We start from the raw sequence: 26,099 nt of genomic DNA, 5'->3' as shown, positions 1-26,099 counted from the left end.
TGTACTCACTCTTGCTCAAAAATAAATCACAATAATGAAAATATTAAAAGTAAAATTTAGAGTACTGGTTTCCTGGAAAAACCATGGGGGTTAGCGGAGCCAGGCGGCCAGTTGACATTAGCATTAAATAAAATTAAATTACATGTCAGCAAGAAAACAGAAGCACAAATGCTCGCGAAAAAAGAAGAAAAAAAGAGGAAAACGAAATTTTGATAAGCTACATTCCCTGTAATTTAACCAAGCTCAAAAATTACCGCCATCTTTCTCGCTGACGATTTTTGACGTGCAGTAAGAACATCACGTGCCACTTTCTGTTCTTATCACATTTTTACATCATTTGTGATCTATAAATGAACAGAGGTACGGCAACATGCAGTCTATTTATTAATTTTAAGTCGTGGTCGTTTCAATTATTCGCTCCTTACTTTATATTGAACTCTTTTCGAGAAAAAAGGAATTTCAAACCACATTGGCTTTCTTGAGAGATCGGGTGTTTCAGAAAGAGCTCGTTATTCCTTCACCCTCACACTACAAAAGGAGATTAGATAAAACTGCTCTTGTTCAAGTGAATCTATGTGGTAAAGTAGTCTAAAATGTTACTCAATAAATACTCTATAAAGTTACTCTATAATTACTCTGTTACTCTATGAATACTCTATAAAGTGAATCTACGTGATACAGTTTTGAAACCCACAAGCTGCTTTAAGTAGTCTAAAATATTACTTTGTAAAGTGCAAAAAGTTTTCTGAGGTTTTTTTACGTCTTGCTCATGATTTACCGCATGTTGATTACCAAATATAGATCACTTCTGTCATCTGTTCTGTTGTAAAGCACGCTAAGGGCGGAAATAGCACTGAAGAAGTGCACAGAGAAAACAAGAGCCAGACGGCACGGAGTCAAGCCTTCACAAAAACCTCACTCTCTCTCATAAAACCACACGCCGCCTCCCACCTAGAACGACGTTAAGTATATCGATTAGGACTTATACTTGTGCACTTGGTTAACCATGAATGCTACCCACTGAAAACAGAACTAACAGGTTGTTAAACTTGAAATGACGGAAGAACTTGAAAAGAAGAGTTTGAGCATTCCATATGCACCCGTTCAGAGAAGTACGCCGATTCTGTTGTGGTGGCATTATAATTAAAGACAAATATTGTAAGCGGAAATCGATGTGGAACGAAAAGGCCGAGTCCGGTGTCTTATATTATCAACAAGCATTAATATTCCGCGAAAAACTTCCGAATCACTGCTAAAAATTGTATATTGCGTATCATTTGACAGTCATACGCCGGAGGTCCAGTGAATATTGTCGAACAAACCTCTCGATTTCGTTGCGTGTCGATTATTCGACATTCTAAGGCAGCGCAAACTCACAATCTCGATGCTCAGTGAATGTGCTATATTGCGTGACGCAAAGACTTTTAAAGTTTTTATGGGAATTGAGATGTAAAATGGAGAAAGGTTGTCTTATAATTAGCTATGCTTAAATTGATTTAAAGAGGTAACTTAAGTCACTGTCGTTATATCACATGTTGCTATATTTTGATTCCTTGTGTCAAAGGTAAAAATAGAATCGCAAAACCAGCTTAGATCACATCACACTGTTAAGATCAGGGCAAACGAAATGCAACAAAAGTGGGATTATCTATCTCTTGTAAAGCCAGTTTTCACTTACGATTAAGCCGGAGTCGGAGACTAAATCAGAAGAGCAGAGTGATACGATCTGTTGAAAATTATCGGAATCGGAAGAAAAATATCGATACTGCTTACGACTCCGTCGCCTTCGATGCAATGAAAACTGAATTGTTTGAAACTGGTTAGTTCCTCTACTTCTGCTTGCGATTCCGCCAATCGAGATTTCACTAGATCTTAAGCATCGGAGTTGTAACGGAATCGTTAAAAATGAAACCATTGTGATTCTTTCGACTCAGATTCCGTCGAGCTTATGACTCCACTTACGACTCCGATTTTGATTTTTACTTGGCATGGTTCGGAAGCACTCTCACGACTCCGACTACGACGCCATCGCCAGTGGGAACCAGCCTTTCTGTTCAAATCTGCTTGCCGCCAGAGTAATCTCAAGGTGTACGTGGCTTGAGCTCGCCAGAACATGTTGATGGATGCTGATCGAGTGCAAGCAGCAAAGACTGCGTAATCCACGAGCCCTTATCTCTTTTAGTGAGATTTTTCGGACGTTCCTCGTTGAATCTCTTTAATTTCAATCTTTTTTTTTTTTATCAGCCAGGCTTCTTTTTGGCTTTAACCGAAGGACTCTTCTCTGTTTCATCTTTCCCATTCACAGTTTAGTCTAATACACAAGAATTATAACAAAGATCACCGAGTGAAATTAAATCAGGAGGTGTCTCAGTGATTGAAATTCAAGAACCAGGATATTTACCTCTGAAAACATATCGGTAGTCATTTATATTGACAAGTTTCAATTGGCTATCCCCTGTTGTGGCCGATTAGAGAATTCAGCTCGAAAACACGTTTTTGTAAATAACTCGTGCACGTTTCAATTTTTTACGAAACTTTTTTTTATAGTAATGTCTCTGAAGTCTACGCTGAAGTAGAGTTTAAATCTCTTTGCAATGATTTACCATGAAAGTTAATCATTCCTTAGTTTAATATTTCGATACAAGTTAGTGATTGTGTATTGATCGCCCAATGTACTTTGATCAGTTACCGAAAGTGAATTATTCTTTGATATGTATCTGTGCATTCTTAAGAATTGTCTTTGTAGTTTAGGTTTGTAAACGTCGAAAATGTTTTTGATCATTTGTTTGGTTTGTTCTACAACGGACTTGCAGTTCCTGAGCTAAGTCCAACCACTCTGAAATCAATGATTTGATGAGTCGCCAGCGAGGAAATACGAAGTTCACATTGTTTGAAGCTGCAAAACGAACTGAACAGCCATGGAATAAAAGGTACTAAGGTATTGTTTGATCTGTTGTTATTTTCAAGGGTTGGACGCCGATTTACTTGGAAAGATACAGCTGAGGTGTGAATAGCACTGATAAACAAGTCGACAACCGTCTACTGACGAATGTCACGAGTAATTCCGTATGATTTTCAAAACTGTTTCAAAAACCCTGCGGCAATTCACGGCCACACATTCCTAAAATTTAAAATTATTCAAGCTGAACACAACTTTTCGCAACCGTGAAGCCGCACCTGCATGCGAATGAAATATTTTGCTGTGCATACATGTATCGATCCATATCAGAAGAATCCATATCAGCAGTCCCAAATTCTTAAGCCAGTGTTAAAAAATGAATAGAGCTACATTGAAATGATTGGATACTATTCATTAGTCTCGCATTTTCGGAATGTAACAGCATTGTTTTGTAGAATAATCGTAATAATTTTCTGTATAAAAACCACGATATTAACTCGTGTTTCCGATGATAAGTTATGCTTTATTGTGCTTAACCATAACTGCTTCTATTCATGTCTCAAGTTTCACATAAGATAGAATAATCACTACAAGAAGAAATAACAACTCGTTTTCCTTTTTGTGAGCTTAAAAATACACTGGAATGCTTCTTCTGATCAAGTAAAACAATGTTTCTGGTTTTGTTGAACTATCTGATAATTCAACATGTTAACGCATGACTTTTGAGTTGTGGTTAGCACGAGTTGAGCGATTTTATATGGCAAACAAATCTATGCTTATTTTCCCTGCTGTCAAGTAACCTTCTACATCGATAAAAATTGTCAAGAATAACGTGAAAAAGTGTATAGTGTTCACTGTATTTTCATCGCTTCTCATTACACTCTAACCAGTAAGACTCGCTGAAAGGAAAAATTTCTTTGAGTTGATACTCTATTTTATCAGATTCCTAACTTTTTCAAATACTACAAGTTGTAGAGCATCAATCCAATTCAATTGAATTGCATTCGCCCAGTTAGCCTTTGTAAAAGTTACTCGTGTTGATTTATCCCGAAATCATGCGATTACCTGTACAAATTCCATTGGAATTTTTCGAAAACAATTTCAGTTTGTTTGCTCCTGGAATTTTGAAGGGGATAATATTATATTCAAATTACGAAGCTATCCGACAGTACTGAGGAACAGTCTTTCCTTTTGCCTTAACCGGCTGAAGATGGTGTATCAGGTGGCTGTGAGTGGGCTGAAAAGATCTCACGGGAGGGATGAATATTGATTGGAATTATTTTTCTGAAATTTGTGCCAGAAGAGAATGAAATTAAAAGAAAAGAACAAACTTGACTGAAGCTGCATGAAGACTAGATTTAACATGTACAAAAGCTTTATTTTTTTCAGAATTAATGTACCTCAGTTATTACACTGATACGTTAATGTTTGTCATGTAAGACATCTCCATGGTTGTGTCTGTGTTGTTTTCGTCTTTTTCATACGCCATATGAGATCGATATTTTTCTCAGCTGATGCCGAAGGATGTATGTTGACGACTAGACCCATGTACTAGCTTGCGAGCAAGCCAATAGCGCTGCAGGAAGCGGGAAATTTGAGATCAGGCAGTCGGAGAGAGGTTTACCGAGGTCACAAGCTTGCGTTGTATAAGGCCTCGTACCTTCCGCTGGCGAAGAAATGCTCACGCCGAAGCGCTATTTTGAAATGATTTCTTGCTCGCAGGCTACAACTTAATGGAAAGTAAAAGGAAAATGGAAAAAACTGATCCCTTATTCGATGGTTCAACGTATAAAACGAGCGGAAATATTGCCCAGGGCTCATATTCAAAATTTAAAATAATCAACGATCAGTTCAATCCTTTTTCATGACGAGAGTTTTTTAGGGATGGAAATCGGCAATTTTCTCGCCCCGCTCAAGGCAGTCGTAAGTGACATTATCCTTAGAAAAAGGTTTGACTGTGTCAATTATAACGCAATGTTAACATTTTATTCTCGTCTCATCCTGCAACCGGCTGACCCTATCGAGACAGTCGTGTGACTGGCACCACTGAGAAGGTTATGTGCTTTTACTATCTTTCAAACGAGAAAACTTACAATGCTTCTAGTGAGCGGGAAAAATGTGCAGAAACGACCCTCATTTTCTTTCATATACCTGTGAAAGACGTTCGTTTGGGCATTGGGCTACAACCATCTTAGATTTTAATCAGAAAAAAGCCTTAGCGCACATGTGAGCCTCAATTGAGTAGATTTTATTTTTCACCCCTGACAATCAAGATAATCTTATATTTTCCTTTTTTCACTTCGAAAATATGGGCTTGTCGCATACCAACGTCAAAACGAAGAGAACAAGTTATCAAAAGATACAAAAATAGAAGAAAGAACCAGCCTACTAGGTTTACATCAGCACTTGGCAAAAAAGGAAAAAAAAGCTGCATAATTACATAAGATTTTGTATGAAAGAAAAATTGTCGTTCCCGCTAAGCTAACAGATGAAATAGAAAAAGCGATAAAATTTTCTGGTTTATAATAAGAGTCAAAAACAATTTTCGAAAGTGAATTGCGGAAGACCACCGTTAAATTAAAAGCGACTTTAATTTAGCAATGAATTAAATATCGTCTTTCCGCGTCTTCCTTAGTGTCTTTAAGAGGACAGCATTCCCAGTACGGAGGAAAATGTGCGGAGAGCGGTCTAGTTAAAATAAAATTGAATTATTTCTTACCCGATTGGGAGTTGTCCCGATCTGCAGGAGGAGTAGAGACGAATGAATGACTTTTTAAGTTTAGACACTCCCAAGTAGAAAATAGTTATTGTTCTTGCAAAACTCTCAACAAATTTAACACGTGACCTCCTTACTTGAAAAATTTGCTACGTAATTTGTCAGCTGGTCTTCGTCACGTTTACTGATGGTCACGGGTTGCACGTGCAAACCGATGGCTATTAGGTTACAATGTCAACTTTCCTCGAACTTGCACCTCTTACTTGAAACATTTTCACCGTTGATATATCAAATATTTCCACTCACGAGCGATTGGTTTAGACTCGATCGAGACATGAACGAACTTGTCCCAGTTAAACATGAATAACACACCAACAATAACCTTCATTTGATGCAAAATTTTTTTGGGATATTTAATTTTTCCCTAAACTTTATCTGTAATCTTTGTGTGGAACAATTTTCTTCTTTTCTTTCAATCTATCAGCCTTGAGGAACTTACCACGTTAAAGGCAAATGTAAAGGCTTATTTTTGAGCCAAATAAAGGTTGCTGTGTTTATTATCCTTCAAAACACATGTACATTTTACAAATCGTGCGAAATAAGCGATTTACTGACAGTTTACTGTGAAAAAATGTAGGAACAAACAAGCCTGTCTCTTTTCTTCTGTTACAACATCAGAACACCTTTTCATCTAATACAAAGACTTCGATGGCATAGGACGCAAGGTTTGAAATTGGGGACTTTTACCGGGAAGTTCTTTAGACTGAGTAAGATGTCATATTCGGTCACATGATACGCTGAAACCAATCGCGTGCTAATCGATCTGGTGTTGAAATCCATTGGAGTTTGCGCGGATATCACCTTGCCAAAACTGGAGAAATTGTGGTGATACTGTCGGAGTGAAATTACTCAATTTTCAAACCTTTCGTAAATCGTTACGTTTAAACTCCGTTACTGCGAGATATTGCCTTAGAAGACTAGCCTTGTCCAACATAGGATACAAAGTAGAATTCGCGTGGCAGCTTCACTATCTATAACCAAAAATGACAAAATATCGTAAAACAAACATGAGAATGTTTCTTAAAGCTGGATTTATTTTTTTCTTTGATAACAGGGGCTACAAAGTTCATTTGGACATATGATCCAAACCCCTCGTTGCGATGAAATGTCATGTGATAGTGACAAATTGTTTTGCAATTTTCAAAAATATTTTTAAGGTATAACAGTAAGTGCTCTGACATCAATTTGAAATAACGCTTTCACGCTGGCGATTTAATAGATAGAACTTCAACATACATGATTTTATAAAAGATTAATAGTTATAGAAAACAATCATGCATATCTTTGAAATTTCTTTCTACTGATTCTTTTCAGCACGCGCCAATAACTGAATGTTTTTTAAGCATATCACCGCGAGCAGAAGTCCTTCTCTGAACTTTGTCTCTCCGCACCACATCCAGATAGTAACGTACGCTCTATTCTCTCGCTATGGAAGTTTTTGAAGCGCCTCCATTATACTGTAATGTTTTTCAAAGTACTTTTCCAGTAGACTGTACTTCGCCCCTTTTTCAAGGCACCGGTTTGGTCAAGCTACTTAGTACAAACGTTCCTTTTGGTTAAAATTTGACCCATTGTTCTCTGGAGCTAAGACCCTCGCTCATTTGGTGCTGAACGATTAAATCCTTATTTCGTCTTTTTGCCTTATTCGAAGACGCAAATAAGCAAGCCTTTTTTCTTTGTTTTTTCTTTTTTATGTAACAGACATTCGGTCAAGAGCGAAAGCTATTTCCGGTTAAAAAAAATCTCCAAGCGTTCTATCACGAATGATGTAATCTGATTGGTTACGCTACTCACTGCTATTCCGTGATAGATAGTGGGTGGTGTGAATAGCCTAATAATGTTCAGTTGTGTACAGATTAAGATGAAAACACGAACCTATATCGTTGTTAAGATTTAACGATTAGCAAATGCATTCTGCCAAAATAGACTTATTCCTATGCGTGATACTAGATTATTCGGGCTTCGTCCTACAAACTATCACGCAATGGAAATCTCGAGCTCACGGAGAAGATCGCGTGCAAGTCTTCAATTTCGTCATCCGAATGAAACGTTACACCGAATTTCGTATTACGTGATAAGTGCATTGAATTTTTAGTAGTGCTGACAGGAACTCGTCGAGACAAAGTGAAATGTTTATGATATAAGAATGTCGGACAGGAACTCGTCGAGATAAAGTGAAATGTTTATGATATAAGAAAGTCGATCAATTTTCGTTTAAAACTTGAAAAAAGCTTTTACTCTCACCCTTTTTTTCAAAATATTTATCTCAGTATTATCGGTTCGATTCGTAATGGAAAGAGTTTTTACCTTTTATTTGAAAATATTCACCCATGATACCTTTGCGCACATGGTAGATCTAATTCACTACAACATGACATCAAGAAACTGTTATTTGACACCTTAAAATTGCTTTTTAAGTTGTTCGCATGAGTTTTTCTGGAAAAACAAACCCTGAAATTAACTCTAATAATCGTCAACCTTGAGCCACATGCCATCGATAAGAAATGGAAAGGAGAACATCCCCCCTCCCCCCTCCCCCTGTCACCCGACCCCCTCTGAATCCGGTCAGCGGAAAGAAAAATTGACGGACACTTTCATCTTTTCTTTCTTGTCACAGAATGTTCATTATAACTTACTGCATTTTCTTTGAAAAAAATTCTGAAACTTGCCTGGCCTTTATCTTCAGGCGACTGAAAGCAATCTTTAAATTAAGCAAGTGTTGTAAAACTGTATTAGTTACAGCGGCCACCCAAAGTGAAAAACTCAGGAAGCCCATGAGAACTCATAGCAAAACTAACATACTGCCTAAAGCGCGGGAAAACGCGAATAACAAGATGCAATTTGTTGAAGTTTTGTTTGACTGTTTGAGAGGATAGCGCGAGTTTCCTAGACTAATGAAAGGGCGTAGTGAAGCAAACCAAACTAATCCAGGACTATCTCTGATGCTACACTAAAAATTGATCTAATTGTTAAGATCGTTTTTCTATTGAAGGGAGTTGCCATTTTTGTCTCACTCTACCCAGAAGTAAAATCGGGATCAGCGAAGTGTCAATGAACCTGACGAAATGACGAGAGGCAACCGGTTACGAAGTCAAATCCCATTCAGGTGTAGTAACAATATTTCTAAACGTCTTTCGCAACAAAATCCTCGATAAAGCGCTTAAAATCCCCTTGATCCGAGTGCGGACTTTGTTTAAATTGGAACAATGGATCAAATTCAACCATAGCATGGACACAAAGATAGGATCAGAAAACTACACAGTAACTATTTGGACGAACATATTTTATTTCCTCTTATTTCATTCAATAGATGCATTCCATTAAAAACTTTTTAAATTTCGCCAAAACCGTTTTACGTAATTTCAAAGCCTTCCCCCACCATCACAGTCTAAAAGCCTAGAGCTAGGTGTCCAACCAAACTCCTACGGCGAATGCCGGATTCCTTTCCACAAATGTATGCTGCAAGACCGTCAACATTTACTATAATTATTCGAATTACCAAAGTAGCAATTCCTATGACAAAAGCCACTTTATGAATGTTCTCAGCCACTTTTTAAAATAAAAATACCCAAAACTAAGACCTGTAGTCTCCTCAAGTGGCTACTACCTATCTTGAAAATATCCAGTTTCATTGTAACACGACACTACTCTAAGGATATGGCGATACAAGAGAATGAATATTAAGTATAAAATTATCTGGATTTCCTATTTACACTTATCGCATTCATTTTGAGTAAATTATGATTGAAATACTTCTTAAAATTTATAGAAAACTTCCCAAATATTTCATTCGTATTTGATGTATATATTCGTTTGCCTTGTCCTTCATTTCTTCAAAGACAAATTTATTAACTCTGCAATTAAGGAGAAAGATGATTTCTTCATTCAAGGAGGCGCTTGGATTTTAACAACAATGTTAATCGTTGGCTAAATTAAAGAACAAGTGTTCTAAGATTATGAAAGATTGTAGAACTCTCTTTTCCCGCTCGTGACCGTCAAAGCCGGGTTCTGATTGGCTGGTGATTTGTTGTCAACTGCGTCGGCTCGCGTCGGTACTTCAACTCTAAAGTAAAAATTTAAGCCAAACACCAGTAACCTGCGTGAAGAAATTCTTTGACTTCCGAGTCATTTATCCATTTCTATTAGTATGTGTTAGCTGCTGTGCAGAAGTGGCTCCGCTTCGCTACGTCGTTCGTGAGGTTCATACGTAGTACCATTTCTCGAACTGGTGTGACCAGACTCCAAATACGCTAGGCGAACTCGCTCTCTGTGGAGTGAAAACGAAAAATTCAACAACGTTAACTAAGTTCGGTTTTTTTTCCATAATACCCGTATAGAAGGCAAAAATGTATGTATTTTTGTCATTTTAAATGTTACTCACCTGCGCCTTAAACAGTTCTGACTTATTTCAAACCATACTTGTCTGCTGAGGAGCTAAGAGTGAAAATAAAAGGAAATATCAGTTTTAAATCACACAATTGCTTTCATTTGTTTGTTTGGTTTTTTTTTTATTGCACGCGTTTTCATGTTTTAAACTAATTGTCGAGATAGAACCGATGAAGATTGGGGTAAACTGGTTGAAGTATACTGATTCTTACCACAGACAATTATTGCAAAAGCTACGAAGGACTCGCAAATTTAGGTTGAAGATTAAATGAAAGAAGATCTTTGCCCAGCTTTTACGCGAATTGGCCACCTGATAAGAGAGAAGTTTTTATCTAACACCACCATATGTTCAAAACTGCGCGATTTGTTCACGTATACGAGGAAGTGGATGAGTGTAGTGGGTTTTTCCTCTGTTTTCGAAAAAAAAAAATTTATATATACTTACAATGGCGGCAAAAAGGTCGGCGGAAATTAGCATGTAAAATACATTGTTCCAGCCCTGGTAGAAATATAACAATATAAACTTTATCATAAGGAATGTTTACCATTAGTAGACTTTCTTTTCTCAATAAGAAACTTTTTTTCCTCTAAACACCTATGTCGATATATTTGAGTGCTACTGAGTCGTTGAAAACTGCGCAAATTAAAGGGAGATCCCTGTATTAATAGTTTGATAGGGCAGAGAAATGCTAAAATAACGACGAATGAACAGAAGGCATCATTAGGCATGGCAAAGATTCGCACTAGTTGAAAACGATGACTTTTCCAGAATTTTTTCAAGATCTTCCAGGCGTGAAATTTCTACCTAAGTTCTTATCGACACACGGTAACTCAAGAGCTAAAAATTTAAATTGGCCTTTTTAAGTAGGAATTATGAGTCTTATGATTCGAGGAGAATTTCTACAATAAAAAGCATTTGGTAACATACCGTTGGCGATAAAAGTATATTTGTATTAATAGTTTGCTTATTTATTCCATTTAACAGAAATTATTTACTTACCGTTGGCGAGATGATTCCCGTTAAAAGCGGTCCGAGGGCAGCACCTAGCATGAGGAAAGGTAACGTTAGAGACGACTTGTATGAAATGGTAAGAAGATTATTCTTCCTACAAAAAAAGAGTATATAAGAGGATAAACCCTTTACACCATATCATCAGTGGGCACATTCTCCATTCTGGTCTCTATACATTTTCTGATGTGCTTGCAAGGAGAATTTGTTTCACAATCAAGAGGTTCTTTGGTTAATTATCGTTTCCTTTATTCTCATGACTTGATGTTTGAGTCTTGGGTGATGTTGAAAGGAGAAATTAGATACTGATCACTCTCAGGGATTAAAAAGGTTAAAAGAAATCAGTCATTGTCTATAAGGCTGTGGCGGAAAGCAAGTGTAGGTCGCCCTTAGGAGTAACTGGCACCTAAATTCTCTCGAATCAAACAAGGTCTTGAGAAAACAGGAAATGATCACAAACTCAAAAAAATCTAGATTGTTAGACAAATGGTACTTGTAGGTACCAAAGGAAATGTATACAGAACAGTATGGAGAATATGCATTCTGACGTTAGGTAGTAAAGGGTTTAAAGAGCCTTTCATCAAATGAAGTAAAGAAGGTAAAATGAAATGACGAAGCAAATTTTGAAGAGCCGAAGTTTAATGCGAGCCTTTCGTCACAACACATGAAACTTTAGTTTTTCAAAACTTGCCTCAAATGATTCATTTTCCCTTTTCAAGTGATCCTGTTTTAGTTTCAGTCGAAAACAAAGTAGGTGTTTACCCAACGGAAATACATTCATTAAAACTAGACTACAAATTAGACGAAGATAATTTCTAGCACTGTGGTTCTACAAGATCTTTTAATAGAATCTTCAGTGTGTTATCCTCACCCATGGAGCCTGTGCCATCTATGATTGCAGTGACGGTAGCCATGGCCTTTGTATTTCCTTGAAGACATGGATGGGTACCCTGCAAACATGACATTGTGTTAACCCTTTGACTCCAAGAAGTAATTACCATGTAACCTCTTCCTATAATACCTCTACATTATCCAACAAATAAGTAATAAGAATACTCAAGCTTATCAGAAAGAAGTTATTTTGATCTAACACCAAAATCTCTTCCTATTTTAAAAGGAAATTTGTAGCAGATAGAGTGGAGAATTAACGATCAGATCTTGGGAGTTCAAGGGTTAAAGGGCGGTTTAAACAAACAAATGAAAGTTTAATTAATGATTCGGACTCCACTTTTTTAAACATAACGTGTCTTTAGTCATGAAAAATTGAAGACCCTTCTCATTTTCGTCAAAACGAAGCCCAACTGGAGACGGGAGGAAAGAGATTTGCATCTCACGGAGAAATTCATAAACAATTTTCAATTTTTTTTTTCCATTCCGATCACGTTAATAGGAATTAGATGTTACAACCTTACCAGATTAGCTGATACCGCTGTTGTGATTAAAGCATATGGACCGTTCACTAGGACGCCGCTGAGTATCATCAGAGCTGCAATCAGTAAAACACACTTTCATAGTAAGCTAAGGCGCCAATGGAGTGTTTTACCACAAACGTCTCGTCTACACTACACTGGAGAAATTTCAAAAAGCACCTTTCATTCCGTATTTACGGCCTGACATTTACGCTAATTAAATGTCCGCCAAGAAATTAGCCAATTTGAAAACGCTCTTCAATTCAAAACTGATAAATTTCAAAACTAAACGTTCTTTTTTTCTACCGTTGACAAATCGTTTACACATATCCGCAGAGGGATGCAACCAGAAACGCCAACAGCGATGGGACACTTATTTTTGCGCATGACCAAGGACGCACTCAAACGTTTCTTTGGCCGCTGACCATTGTAGTGTAAACGGAAATATTCTTACCGATTTTCTGTGTACACGTTCCCCGGCGCACATCGTAATGCAGAGGAGACCTTTGCTTAAAGTCAATGACAAGATTGGGTACATCGATTGAACTCGTTAAGTTCAAGAACTTCAGAGATGGGTTTGATCAAGAATCACTTTACTTCGCTCTCTCCGGCTTGTGATTGGTTTATTACTTTCGATAATTGACCTGTTGGTTTTTCGGATTGCTAATCTTTCTAATCAGAAGCTAATCCTTGATTTAGCGTAAATAAATATATAAATTTTTGTTAGATCGAGTTTGCTGGGTCTCATGTACGATTTCTTTTTCTTGCGCAGCTTTAATTGTCAACAACATAACATTGAAAGCACTATTTCCAATACCAGTCTACAATATGCACAAAACATCGATATCAAAATACCTACCAATGTTAACTTTGAGGTTTGCATTGGCAAAAAATCTATACACAAAGAGCTGAAAAAAAATTTAAAAAATAATAAATTATGGCTCGTTAACTGAAAGAAGTCACAGCATGCTCAGTTATCATCAAGTAGTCAGCCTGTGGACTCATAGTGGTTTTTACAGAGATTTGTCGCAGCCAGTTATCCCTTGGTTGTGTACTTTATCCTTTGTCAATACTGCCTTAGATTTAAAACCTGGCTTTGGGATAAGGGAATTTCCAATACATGTTTATATCAAACCAATTTCAACATGTACTCAGCAAAACACTCACCATTGGCCCCGCGAGGAACAACATGACAACAACTGTGATTCCACTGCACTTTGTTTTGTCCGAGACAAATCCAGCTAAGATACCTCCTACAACATAAGAGAACAGTCAACAGTCGAGTAGGAATTAATTGAAACCTGTTAGGTCAAGTTAGTTGCTTTACTTCGCTCTCTAATTGACCCGGTAAAACTCGTTCTGTAATTGGCCGGAAAAACTCGCTCTGTAATTGGCCCTGAAAACTCGCGCCACTCTCTCAACCAATCAGAAGCAAACTAAATCCAGTGGCGGCTCCGAACATGGAAAGGATCTGCCCTTCATGAAACGGGCGTAGCTTTCTAAAGAAACTGTAGTCCTGCGTCGGTGAGGGAGAATAACAAGGTAATTTGGTATTATCAACTGAGTTGATAATGTAAATTGGCCACCACCGTAAAAGCTGACGTTTCGAGCGTTAGCCCTTCGTCGGAGCAAAGAGCTCCGACGAAGGGCTAACGTTCAAAACGTCAGCTTCGAAACTCTTTACGGTGGCCAATTTACGTTATCAACTAATTTGATTATACTAAATTACCCCTTTATGAAACGCTATGTTAAGTGCCTTACCTATGATTCCTCCAACATCGAACATAGTTGACAAATCTGCAGATGTCGTTGGACCATACCGTTTACCACCAATACCTTGACAAAAAGAAATACTGAATTAAAAAAAAAAAACATCCATAGGGTACGAGTTTATGCAAAGTGCAAAGCGGTACTTAATTCTCCAAACTAAATTTCATTTGCACCAGTACAGTTAAAGAATACGGCATTTGATAAACACATTCGAATTGTCCATAAAACTGGAACAGATGAACTTGTAACTGAGCTGATGGCGGCATTGCAGGTTTCATACCTCAGAAGTATATACAACTGCTTAAAGAATTACAGTGTCATTGGTTCATCTTGCCTAAGTCTTGATTTTTTGGGCTTTATCGAACCAATCTCTTTTTTTAAATAATTCTACGTAGTATGTTTTGATTATGGAGTACATTACACATTTAGAAAAATGAATAAATATCATTTGCCAAATTTTAAATCAAAATGTTCGGAAATTTTGGTTCAAAGGAAGAATAGTGGACTTGATCCAAGAAAATCAGTTGTTTGATTAAAACATGCTGACAATAGCTGTGGTATCCTTACTCCTAATAAGTAATCAACTTATGCATGAACCAAAAGTAATGGCCTAACAAAATGTGTATAAGGTTAATTACAAACTATGCAACTACTTACTTGTATTTTCAATATAAAATGGTAGCCAGAACAGGAACGTGTAACTGACGAGTTTAGCAAAGAACAAACAAAGAGAGTATTCAATCACTCCCTGAAAAAAAAAGTGAAATTTGCAGACATTTAAATCCAGGTTCCAACTCCACCTACATGTAATTGTTATTAAATTTTCAAATCTACTTATGTAGCATTTAAATTTAAGCTTGAGGGAGAAAAAAAAAAACCACTGCCCTTTCCAGTTAATTTAAGTTTTACCATAACTGTTAAATTTGTCCAGCCACACTCAATTAAGTGAGCACCCTTCATATTGCCACTGTAAGGGCAATATGAATATAAAAAACATCTAAGTGTTACAGAGGGGATTTCTCACTTGAACTACCAGGTGGCAAATGTCATGAAACAGTTGATTCTTGAGTCAGTTATTTGTTCATTTAGAAGTTTGGAGAACACTCAAGAAGCTAGATTTACCCTCTGCTGAGCCGTAAGCAACTATTTTGCATCTCTAACTCTCTCCCAACTTCCTGCTTGTTTTATATCTCAATGAGCCCAATGCTGACACATGGATTAATGGTTAAGGGAAGTTGCAAAAGCTACAAGTGCTGCTGCCATGAGAATGAGGGTAAACTACTGATACAATTACAACGTAACTTTCAGTAGATGCTCTCATACATTCCAAACTTTGTAAACAACTCTAGATCAATGCACACATATTTATATTTGATTGGGAAACAGAAATGAAACTCTACACCACTAATTCTCCAACCCAAAAAGGACTAACTTAACTGAAACAAATGAACCTGCGATCTATAACCCAAATATGCAAAATTCCTTCATGTTTAATGTTCAATTTCTTTTCTCCTGCTAGCAATTGATGCATAACCTTAACCCTTCACACCCTAACATCAGTATAAATTTTCTCCATACTGTTCTCTATACATTTCCTATGATACTGACAAAGAGAATTTCTTTAACGCTTAAAAGCTTCTTTAGTTGGTGATCATTTCCTTCATTCTCATGACCTCAATTTTTGTTTTAGGGATGATACTGATATACTGATAGAAGAAAATAGTTACTAAACACTTGGGGGCTAAAAGGATTAAAAACTCTTTCCTTCCTTTACGAGCTTTCTAACTTAAAATAAATGACTACTCACATAAAACTACTCGACAAGAAGGTGTATCAACAACAAAGTGTATATTTAGTTAAAGTAACACATACAGTAATAACTTCAGTGAAGCAATGAAAGAATGATTACCAAAACAATCTGTGGAGTGAAAGAGAAATACAAGCAATAACTACAGAAATCAAATATTTGACTCACTGGAATAAGAACTGCTCTCCAAAAACCAACAGCACTAGCCTCTCCATGTGATGGTGGCACTACAGTTGAAGCTGAAATATGCGACTCACTTGGCACCTAAAATGTATTTAATGAAAGACAAAATTAAAATAACTTGAAACTTGAACTGACTGAAAGTAAAAAAAGAACCAACTAACAAAATAAATGGCCAGCTACAGGATACTCAATTTTTGAGAAAATTGAGCCTGAAACCTGACAAGATTTGTTTACTTTTCCTATTGCAATAAATGTAAAGAACCTATTTATTCAGATGGTTATTTTCCTGAAGGGATTGAAAAACAGAAAGAGCCGATATGACTTAGGATAATGAACAACTGTATTGTTACATCATATTCAACTATTCTTTCTTAGGGCATGCTGATTTAGACAGAAAGGGGTCACCTTGTTCCACATCTCTGGTCTCCTTAGGTCAGATTTAAGGCTAATTTGAGCAGCCACAGAATTTAAATTTATATCCAAAAATTGTTAGCTACATGTTGGACACTTAGAAAGCACAATTATACATAATAAGACATAAGTACTTAAACGTGTTACTGAACAGTTGGGCTGAGAAAGAAAGGAACATTTTCGTACATAAATAAATTTGTACCCACCTCTAGATTTCTTTTCACTTCAGTGGGCTTAGGGCTATAAGAACATGGTTCTTTTAAAAGTCTTTCTCCGTCATCACCCTGTAAACAACAATGATAATTTTATGTAATGCATAACGCACTGGTAATATATAGCTCTCTTCTGTAAAGTAAATGTCAATATGTGACCATGAAAGGCAAAACGGACACTAACGGTTATCAGTTTGGACAGTTAAACTGTTCATTATCCGTTCATCATCCGTTTGAACGTCTAAAAAAAATTCGTTAAAAGTGTTCGACAAACCGTTCGAACGGTTTGCATATCCATTTGAAATACATTAGCATCCGTTCGTTTGACCGCCTAAAAAAATCCGTTAGCATATTCTTAGAACTTAATATAAAACTAATAATTCTTCATTATGATTATCATAGTAATTTACTGCTTAAAATATTCCTATTTATGCATTCTTTGCATTCCTAGTTACCCTTAAACCCCAGAGAGTGACTAGCATCTAATTTCTCCTCACAATATCACCACTAAATCAAACAATAAGGTCATGAGAATAAAGGAAATGATCACAAACTCAGCACCTTAGGAAATGTATGGACAACAGTATGGAGAATATGGATACTGATGTCAGGATATTTAATAATTATTCATCTAAGGTGAAGTGAGCATTGTTGAATAATCCCTAAGACCTAAGGGGATTATTCAACAATATCCACTGCCCTTGAGGTGAATAATTGTTTTTAATTAGTAAAGTTGCTTACTTTTGAATTCTGTTATAAATTTGTTTTATCACTGAAACCATTCTCTTATCATTGTTCTGACTACTCAGTCATATCGAGATAAACAGCCAGTTTCCATTGGAATTTAACAGGTTTATTGAATCCAGTCTTATTGAATCCGGTCTACACAACTTCATAGCTTTCTTTTGAAAGGTTTGACACTTAGCTTAGTATCATCATTTGTGCTCCTCAGAATTGTATTTTCTCCCATTGCATTTAATTAGCACTTCCTGCATAACATTGACAAAACGCAAGGGAACCATTTTGAAATTTAGTGCTCCTGCTATAATCACTTTGCACAAGGTGATTATAGCAAAATATGATGTAATCCTCAACCAATAAGAGTGTACAAGTCTCTATAATCACCACAGAAATTATACTAAAGAGGGTTAATCTCGAAGCAACCAAGTTAGTCCTATTTTTCATATTCATGTCCATTAGTTTACCATATAACTTAGAAAATAATCAACACAACAATAGCCCCTCTATATGTTTTAAAACAGAAATATCAAAACAAAGCTTTCATTTTGAGACTTTCTTATAAATTCTTCTGACAAAATTCCATGACAAAGATTTGCCAACTTATCACCAAAATTTTTCACAAATCCAGGATTTGTTAATTGGTGTTATCAGCTGAAACAAAATGACTCATATACTTACTGTGCCTAGTTAATAACTACTTATTTATTCATTCATTTTTAACTGATCCAGACAAGTTATCTCACCTCTTGGGAGTCTGTAACAACTTCTGTGCTGACAGATGAATCATTAGGCAGAGGCTATGAACAGATTTCAATCACAATATTATTCTTTAAATATCAGAGAAGACAAAGTGAACAAACTTCATGCAGGGAGTTAAAAAAACCCATTTGGGTTAAAAATAATGATAAGATAATCCAGTGGATATTATTACAAAGATGAATAATAAATTAAGTAAAAAACCCATTTTAAAGTTGTGTGCCTGGCTGCCAAGCCTTTTTCTAAGAGTAGAGACAAGGGGTTCTACAGTAACAAGGTCATGTTTAGCCTCAGTCTTGCTCAAATGATTAGTACAGTAATTCTCACAAACTGTATGAACATTTAGAAAATAAACAATGCTGCTATTTTAAAATAACTCTAAAGGGGTCCTACAACCCTCAAGTGTAGAGCATACCAGCTGAAAAGAAATGGTTCTTGTTTCATTCTCCAATTTATAACTTCCTATTTAAGGTTCCTAAATAAATTGAGTCTAATGCCCCATTCACACCAAAGCTTAAACATGTTTAAAAGTTGTTTTGTTAAACACAGTTTAATTTTTTTTTCTTCATAGAAACTATTTAGCCGAATATTTTTGACTTGAATGTAGCACATTGGAAATGCAAGTTAGCAAGTACTTGAATCCAATGGAAAATCAAGTTTTTCAGTTCTCTGTTTATAATTTTCATTCAATGAAAACCAGTTTAACAAAACATGTTTTGCTGGTGTGAATGGGGTATAAGATTAAGGTAATAAAAGAAGCAAGTTGCAAACTTACCTCAGTGTGTTGTTGAGGAGGTTGGCAGCCTACATGGCTGGGATCTGATGTTTAAATTAATGTCTGAATCAATTTTTTTCACATTGCTGTACATCATTACACTGTACTTTACAATACAATACTGTACCATATTTTTAGGTGACTAATACAAAAAACAAGTGGAAAGTTTAAGTTGACTACAGCTCATTCGACACTTTTTTTAATGTTTTTCCAATCAGGTAATTATGTGTCCAAATTTAACCTGAGACAGCTCATCCCACGCCCACAAAATTCACTGGAGATGCATATCACATATCAGGTATAGGACAAATATTCACTTACCAACAACAAGGAAAAGAAATACAAAGATGGCCATTCCAGCTATAATGCAGCCAGGCACAATAAATGAATAGCCCCTGTAAAAAAAATTGAATATTCAGAAATAACAATTTTAATTGCAGTAGAGATGGATAATGATGGAGTCTGTTACAGTAAAATGACAATCTCAATCTCAATCTCAACTGAACATCAAAACAAAAGAATCAGAGATCATAGCAAGATGTAGCTTACCACTGACCACTTGCCCATACACCAGCTATAGCAGACCCAAGAATATTTCCTACAGATGTGTGGGAATTCCATATTCCCATTATCAAACCACGCCTACAAGAAAGTGGACAAATGCAGTTGGACAAATTGCTAATAAAATTGTTGTTTATTAATAAGAAATGATTACTCTAAAATGAAGAAATTTTGCATAAGAAATGAAAATAAAGGTACAGTGCTACCTTAACTCTGTATCTCTTCAAGAATTATTTACTTTTCATACTTTGTCCCTTCCTTTTTATCCCAAATCCCTTTTCTTGTTTTAGGAGTGGTTCTCATATGGAACACCACACCATCTTATCATTTGGCTCTTGAACCAAACATCACTCACATGTTAGCAGAGCGTGAAATTGTGCCTAATACAGGCGCCAATGCGACTAAATTTTTCACTTTGGTGACCAAATCCTGAAAATTAGTTGCCAAATTGGCGACTAGAATGTTTCATCATAACCTTACTAAGAGATATAGTGAATTAAAAAGATTTGCAAAGACAAATCCGCGGCAAACTTCCTCGTTAAGTTTGTTTCCAAAACACAGCAGGTGCATCTCAATCGATACCTAGATGCCATCTTGGATTTAGGTGAGCTTAAACATTGCATATCATCCATCCTAGTGTCCCCTTTGTAGCACGTTAAAGATCTTTTCCCTAACTTAATTTCTATTTCAGCATAAAAAAAAGATTTTGTTTGTTTTTCAAAATGGCGACCAACTTTTTTTGAATTGGCTACCACTTTGATGAATCTAGGAGCCAAGTGGCTATCAGAAAAAAAAATTAATTTCACGCCCTGGTTAGTGACAAGTGGAAAGAGAACAATTATGGATCACTTTAACGACAGCAGTCAAATTGCAAGGACATGAAATAATGCAATTTCTTTTCACATGACAGCCAACCATCTCAAAATTCTACACAAGTGACCCTCACATGTCACTCTAACTGAATTGACTAAAATGTTTTCTTTTACACAATTAGCAGTGGACTGAACAAGAGTGACAGTTTAACATGTATCACATTCAAGAACTGTTCAGAGTCATGTGAGTAAACTATACCATGCAGCATATAGAGTAAACTGCAACCTTTTTTAGCTATTTCCTCAGGTTGCCGGTTGGAAGAAATACAAAAATCCATTAATGCTGACCAGAACCAAATCTGTACATGCATGTCCTAGAATTGAAAAAAAATTCCCTTACCTTCCTTTTCCAAACCAATTTCCAACACATTCTACTACACTGGGCCAGCCAGAACTCTAGAAACAAAGATACAAACAAACAAAATTATGAAATGATACAGAACTTTGGTTTAAGTACAGCACACCATATGTTTTCCAAAGTTCATATCATTTGGTTTGAAGTCTGAAACATCTTTCAAAGGTGTGGCTTATCAAGTCAAGTTTTGAGCACATTTGATGACAATTTTTCACAGGCTAATAAGTGCAAATTTTTGGAACCTCAAATCCTGGTAGGTGGTAGATTTTAATACCATCTTAAGTTACTGGCACAGATAAATAGCATATGAATTTGTTGACTGTGCCTCTCCTTTTAAACTATTTGAAAAAATTTGGTTATTGGACACCAGCCTACATACAATGTGAGTCTAAATTTTCTCCTGCCAATGAAATTGTACAGAGATGAAACCTATGTGTAATTTTTCAAATATCGATTTGCAATTTTTCCCAGTTAATGTTGTATATATTTAGTAGCAAATCAGTCAGTACAATTAAACTGGTGCTATATGCCATCCGATAAAGTAATTGATTTCTGTTGCCTGATTTCTGGATAAAACTATGGCAGTATGGAGAGAGGTTATATTTTCATCAAAACTTGGAGTTAAGAGGCTCAGGACAGACCAAGTAGGGGTTTCACACAATATGTACATTAATTAGAATCCATACCTGAAAAAATCCTGAAAAAATCTGATAAAGAGAAATAACAAAGTTAAACTAGACACCTGCATGAATATGTGGCATGATTTAGCTGAAAAACATATTTATGTTCATCTTGATAGTACTGTATCAAATGAAGAAGTTGAATGGAAAACAATATCAGAATATGGCTTAATTTGAAATTTTATATTTGCATGCATTTATCTTTGGCTGCACAAGTTCTCTACAATGAATGTGAAATGCAACCTCAAATATTAAAAACAAAAGACTTCCTAGAAAGAAACTATTCTTAGTAAATTTTATTTTCCCCTTCAATCAAACTGTATTTGGGAAAAAAAAAAATATATATATATATATATAAATGAATGTGGGGGTAGATTCTACCTTTTTATATATATATATATATAAAATATATAGAGGAAAAAAGAAAAAGAAAGAAAAAAATTTATTCTGCTCTGCTTCAACGTATTGAGCACTGTTCCACGCGAAAATCGACTTGCAGACTTCCTATATATATATATATATATATATGTATATATATATATATATATATACACACATCATAGTATATACCTGGATGGTGACGAAATATGCAAAATAGTGAAGTTTCCAAAAATATCCCATGCCAAATAATGCTGTAAAAAGACCACTGGATAACATCCCTACTGTAAGAAAATGCCGCAGGTCCATGTGCTCCGCAACAAAACCACTACCATCAAAAGAAAAAAGAAAGAAAATTTTATAACATTTGTCTGTGCATTCTCCATACTGGTCTTTATAAGTTCCTAGGATGCTGTCAATAAGAATTTGTTTGACAATCAAGAGCATCTTTAGTTGGTGATCATTTCCTTTATTCATGAGTTCTTAGTGTTTGATTCAGGGGTGATATTTCAAGGAGAAATTAGATGCTGGTCACTCTTAAAAATCAAAGGGTAATGATTACAATCAGGATCTATGATTAACCCTTCAACTCCCATGGGTGACCAAAACAGAATTTCTCCTTACAGTATCAATATAATATCAACCAGATAAGTGACGAGAACAAAGAAAACTATAAATTTAGGGATAATAAGTTGACTGAATACCAAATTCTCTGAACTAACATTATAAGAATTGTATCATTGACGACAGGAGAGTTACAAATTTGATCTGGGAGTTAAAGGGTTAAGCAAGAGTTGTGAAGTGACATCATTTGAATATTTAACCAATATGCACATTTAACAGTGCTCAAAAATGTGTCTGTTCCACTGATACTGTAGTTAAAATTCATATTTTATATGTACCTGAAAAACATGCCAACAGCATAGGAAAAAAGAAATGCCAAGTCCAATGCTCCAAGAAGCTCATCGCCTGTGTCTGGTGAATCTAATGATCATGGACAACAAAACCACATGAGTCAGATGCAGTCATATGATATCTATGATATACAACACATTTAGGGAGTTATTGGCATGTCTTAAAAACAACTTAAAGTTTTACTATAAAAAATCTTTCCACTTATTACCAAATGGTTTCCAGCCGTGGCAACTTGCACTTATTTTTGAACAATTTGGTTTCAATGTGCCCTAAAATGAACAAAAGCATATAAAAACACTGTATTAAATTACTTGCACAACTTAGTGTTTTTGTTTATCTGCCTTAGGGCCTGTTTACATGGAGGTGGGGGACACCAGGTAGGTGAGGTAACCCGCCTAGCCATGGTAGAAAAATAAAATGCATTTACATGCAATCTTACAACCCCAGGGTGCTGGGGTGAGGTTTCGTAAGGTTGATGTTGCACTTGCAATTAGGGAGTTTAAGTGCAGGCATCCCAAGCTCAAATCTCAAGAAAGAGGAGAGATAATTCTCGGACATGTAAACTATGTATTTATTCATGAAAGCGTGACACATTGTGTTAAGCAGTGTCAGGTTACGCGAGGAATTGTAGACTTAGTATGTTATAAGAAATGGATTGGGAAACGAAATATGGCCGATTTACAACACTAAATATTCCGAAATGTGAACATTTTACACTCCTTGTGTGTCCATTGCAGTTTCTATTGATTTCTGCAATGAGACGGCTAGGAAATGTACGAATTTTTAAAACATACGTGTTTAGCTTTTGAGCTTTTTGCCATGAACGCGACCCCGACTAAGTGGGTTACCCCCCCTTAAGACGTTTACATGACAAACTGTCACCCTTGCTGACAGGGTTACCCCACCTAGCAGATCAGGCAACCTGCCTTGACAGGTTACCCCACCTATCATGTAAATGTAGTCAAGATGAAACGAGAGATTATACATGGAAAGGCAGGTTACCCCACCTAGGTGGATTACCTCACCCACCTGGGATGACCCCCACCTCCATGTAAACAGGCCCTGAGACTCATAAACAAGTTTGGTGACCCCATTCCTACATGTATCACTAGATTGCAATCAGCATATCAAAATATCACTTTTTTGCAAATTTAAAAAAATCTGTATTTACAATTCACTAACACCTTCATTTTTTTCTTCTTCATGGCACCTCTATCATAACTTCTCCTCAGCACAAGGACTAGTTTTATACACAGACATGAAACAAGCAATACTACCAATATTATTTTTTTCACTATTGACTTTACACACTGCAGTAAAATTACTTAAAATATTGTAGACAATATTTCATTATCAAAAAAATTCATAAAAAATGTACTAGGCTGCTATGTATCATAGGACAAGGTTGTATGTGTTTTCATTTTCTGGAAAAGGCTGAAAATTAGTCTAGGAGATTTGTTATGCAAATTAATCCCAACTTTTGGAATTGTACCAAAATAGACATGTGCAAAGGTGTCAAATTGAAATTACCACATGCAATGCAAAACGAAATTTTTGAACAAATGCTTCAAAAATATATATTTCAGTATCCCACACAATTATCAGAGAAACCACCCTTTTCCCCACACAATTTCAGTTTTTTTCTCTCCCAAAAAGAAACTGAACACACTGTGTGGTAAGATTAGTGATGGAAAAAATGGTGTTTATTTTAGTAAGTGACACAGGTTTCAACAGAATGAATAAACACTGCTAAAATTAGCATTAGTCTCTCACAGCTCAGTGGTATAAAGCATTTGAAGTCCATATTACTGATCAAAAGCCCAAAAGTTTGACTCTATTTAAGTGAACTGAACTTTTTAAGTGAGCTATAGTTTAGGGTCCTTCAGCTGCTTCAAAATAATGAGTGTTTAGCCTACCCTCCCCTCCCACTGCCCCAACATCAGGGTCTAAAATCCACAGCGGTGTTTCGTTAAACAATATTATTTTCATAAACAACTCATTGTTACCAGAAATCTACCAGATAGACAGATTTATAAACCTTCATTCAAACAAGATTCAACCTAAGCCTAAAAGCTTACGAGGTGGTGGATAAGGAAAAACAAAAATTTAAAGCCACATATGTATATATATAACAAACGTCTGTAAGAAATGTTTCTATGCATAGTGCTGAATTTTTGAGATTTTTTGGGGAAGCCCAATTTCAAGAAAAACAAGAGTTATAATAATTATTACACCATTGTCCCGATTTGAAAATAAAATCGTGAAATGGTTAATGCTATTTTCTCACCTTTACAACACTGATAGGTTTCCTTGAAAGATGATACGAAGTGTAAGCAAAGAACGTCAGTATGAGGACCCATCCACGATAGCTGGAGAAAAGATGGAATGCAGTAAATGAACAGTATCAACTAAGAAGAAAAAACTAATAAAAAATACATTATTCAAGGGTGGGAGTGGTGGGAAGAGATTACGCCTCGTCTCCGGATCTGACAAAAGATGAGACGCTAGGCCACGCACTAGATTATAAAGGAAATTCGATATCTCTATCACTAGTTAATTAACCATCATTAATCAATGATTACTCCACGATAAAAATAGTATTTGTTGGTTGATATTGCTACACATCACAGCCACCACAACAAAGAGACGTCGATAAAACAAAAATTTATCTGATCTTACGCTTGTGTACGTTCTCGTCCAATCCATTGTATAAATCTTATCCCATAAGGGACCTTCTTTCTGCAATTGTCACGAAATTGTAGCTCTGGTGTCGACATTTAGATCGTGGTTTACAGAGTAATTCTTTGATAGATCCGAACTTCGGTTCATAGAAAACCTGTTTGGTAGAAAATAAGTCTATGGTTTCAGATACGAATCAAAGAAACTTATAACATGTAAATGCTGATTCAGACATCAGGAAATTAAAAATGAAGCTATAATACCAAGCGCCATTGTTAGAACCGGCATTTTAGGATACACCAATTCTGTTCAGTCCGATTGTGAACTTGATTGTGAAATTCAGATACCTAATGATTTCGAAATAAATATTTTGTATGCTTACCGACTCCTGTTCGAGTTTCTTTCACTTCTCTGTTACCTTTCGTGTAAAAATAACTCTGCTGGATACATGCCTGCACCAGAGTCATTAAAATAGATCGTCATGTGTTCGTGCTAGTCATGTGACGGAAAGGCTGTGACGGAAAC

General features: G+C 36.0%; 2 protein-coding genes, 1 long non-coding RNA gene and 1 pseudogene across 8 annotated transcripts in view; 2 read left to right on the top strand and 2 right to left on the bottom strand.

The window, feature by feature from the left end:
• Positions 1–5,728, bottom strand: part of LOC113676525 (glucose-6-phosphate exchanger SLC37A2) — a 20,464-nt gene extending 14,736 nt beyond the window's left edge. For all 5 annotated transcript variants that reach the window (XR_016187651.1, XR_016187653.1, XR_016187652.1 and 2 more), the window contains exon 1: positions 5,619–5,728. The gene's annotated coding sequence lies outside the window, so the exon portion shown is untranslated. The remainder of the gene's footprint in view (positions 1–5,618) is intronic.
• Positions 1–26,099, top strand: part of LOC149044143 (uncharacterized) — a 280,943-nt pseudogene that overhangs the window by 123,835 nt on the left and 131,009 nt on the right.
• Positions 2,802–12,595, top strand: LOC149044158 (uncharacterized). Of its 2 annotated transcripts, none has more exons than XR_016187664.1 (4): positions 2,802–2,930; positions 8,668–8,781; positions 11,047–11,149; positions 12,461–12,595. It is a non-coding gene; the product is annotated as an uncharacterized LOC149044158 (long non-coding RNA). The 2 variants fall into 2 exon arrangements; XR_016187665.1 differs by having other exon boundaries at positions 2,814–2,930; positions 8,699–8,781.
• Positions 8,942–26,099, bottom strand: LOC113676515 (glucose-6-phosphate exchanger SLC37A2). Its single transcript, XM_089209360.1, has 24 exons — positions 25,957–26,099; positions 25,575–25,731; positions 25,183–25,264; positions 23,104–23,164; positions 22,883–22,964; positions 22,173–22,308; positions 21,609–21,629; positions 20,908–20,963; positions 19,684–19,776; positions 19,456–19,529; positions 19,135–19,178; positions 18,347–18,400; positions 16,857–16,934; positions 16,225–16,320; positions 14,907–14,997; positions 14,241–14,315; positions 13,647–13,732; positions 13,339–13,387; positions 12,483–12,556; positions 11,942–12,020; positions 11,062–11,105; positions 10,507–10,560; positions 10,057–10,109; positions 8,942–9,942 (listed from the first exon to the last, which is right to left on the bottom strand). The coding sequence occupies exons 2-24, from the start codon at positions 25,670–25,672 to the stop codon at positions 9,828–9,830; spliced, it is 1,695 nt and encodes a 564-aa protein (XP_089065486.1). The 5' UTR covers positions 25,673–25,731; positions 25,957–26,099; the 3' UTR covers positions 8,942–9,827.

Source organism: Pocillopora damicornis, chromosome 6, assembly GCF_964200805.1.
Source record: "Pocillopora damicornis chromosome 6, jaPocDami1.2, whole genome shotgun sequence".
Classification (NCBI taxonomy): Eukaryota; Metazoa; Cnidaria; class Anthozoa; order Scleractinia; family Pocilloporidae; genus Pocillopora; species Pocillopora damicornis.
This window is presented reverse-complemented; position numbering and strand designations above follow the sequence as displayed.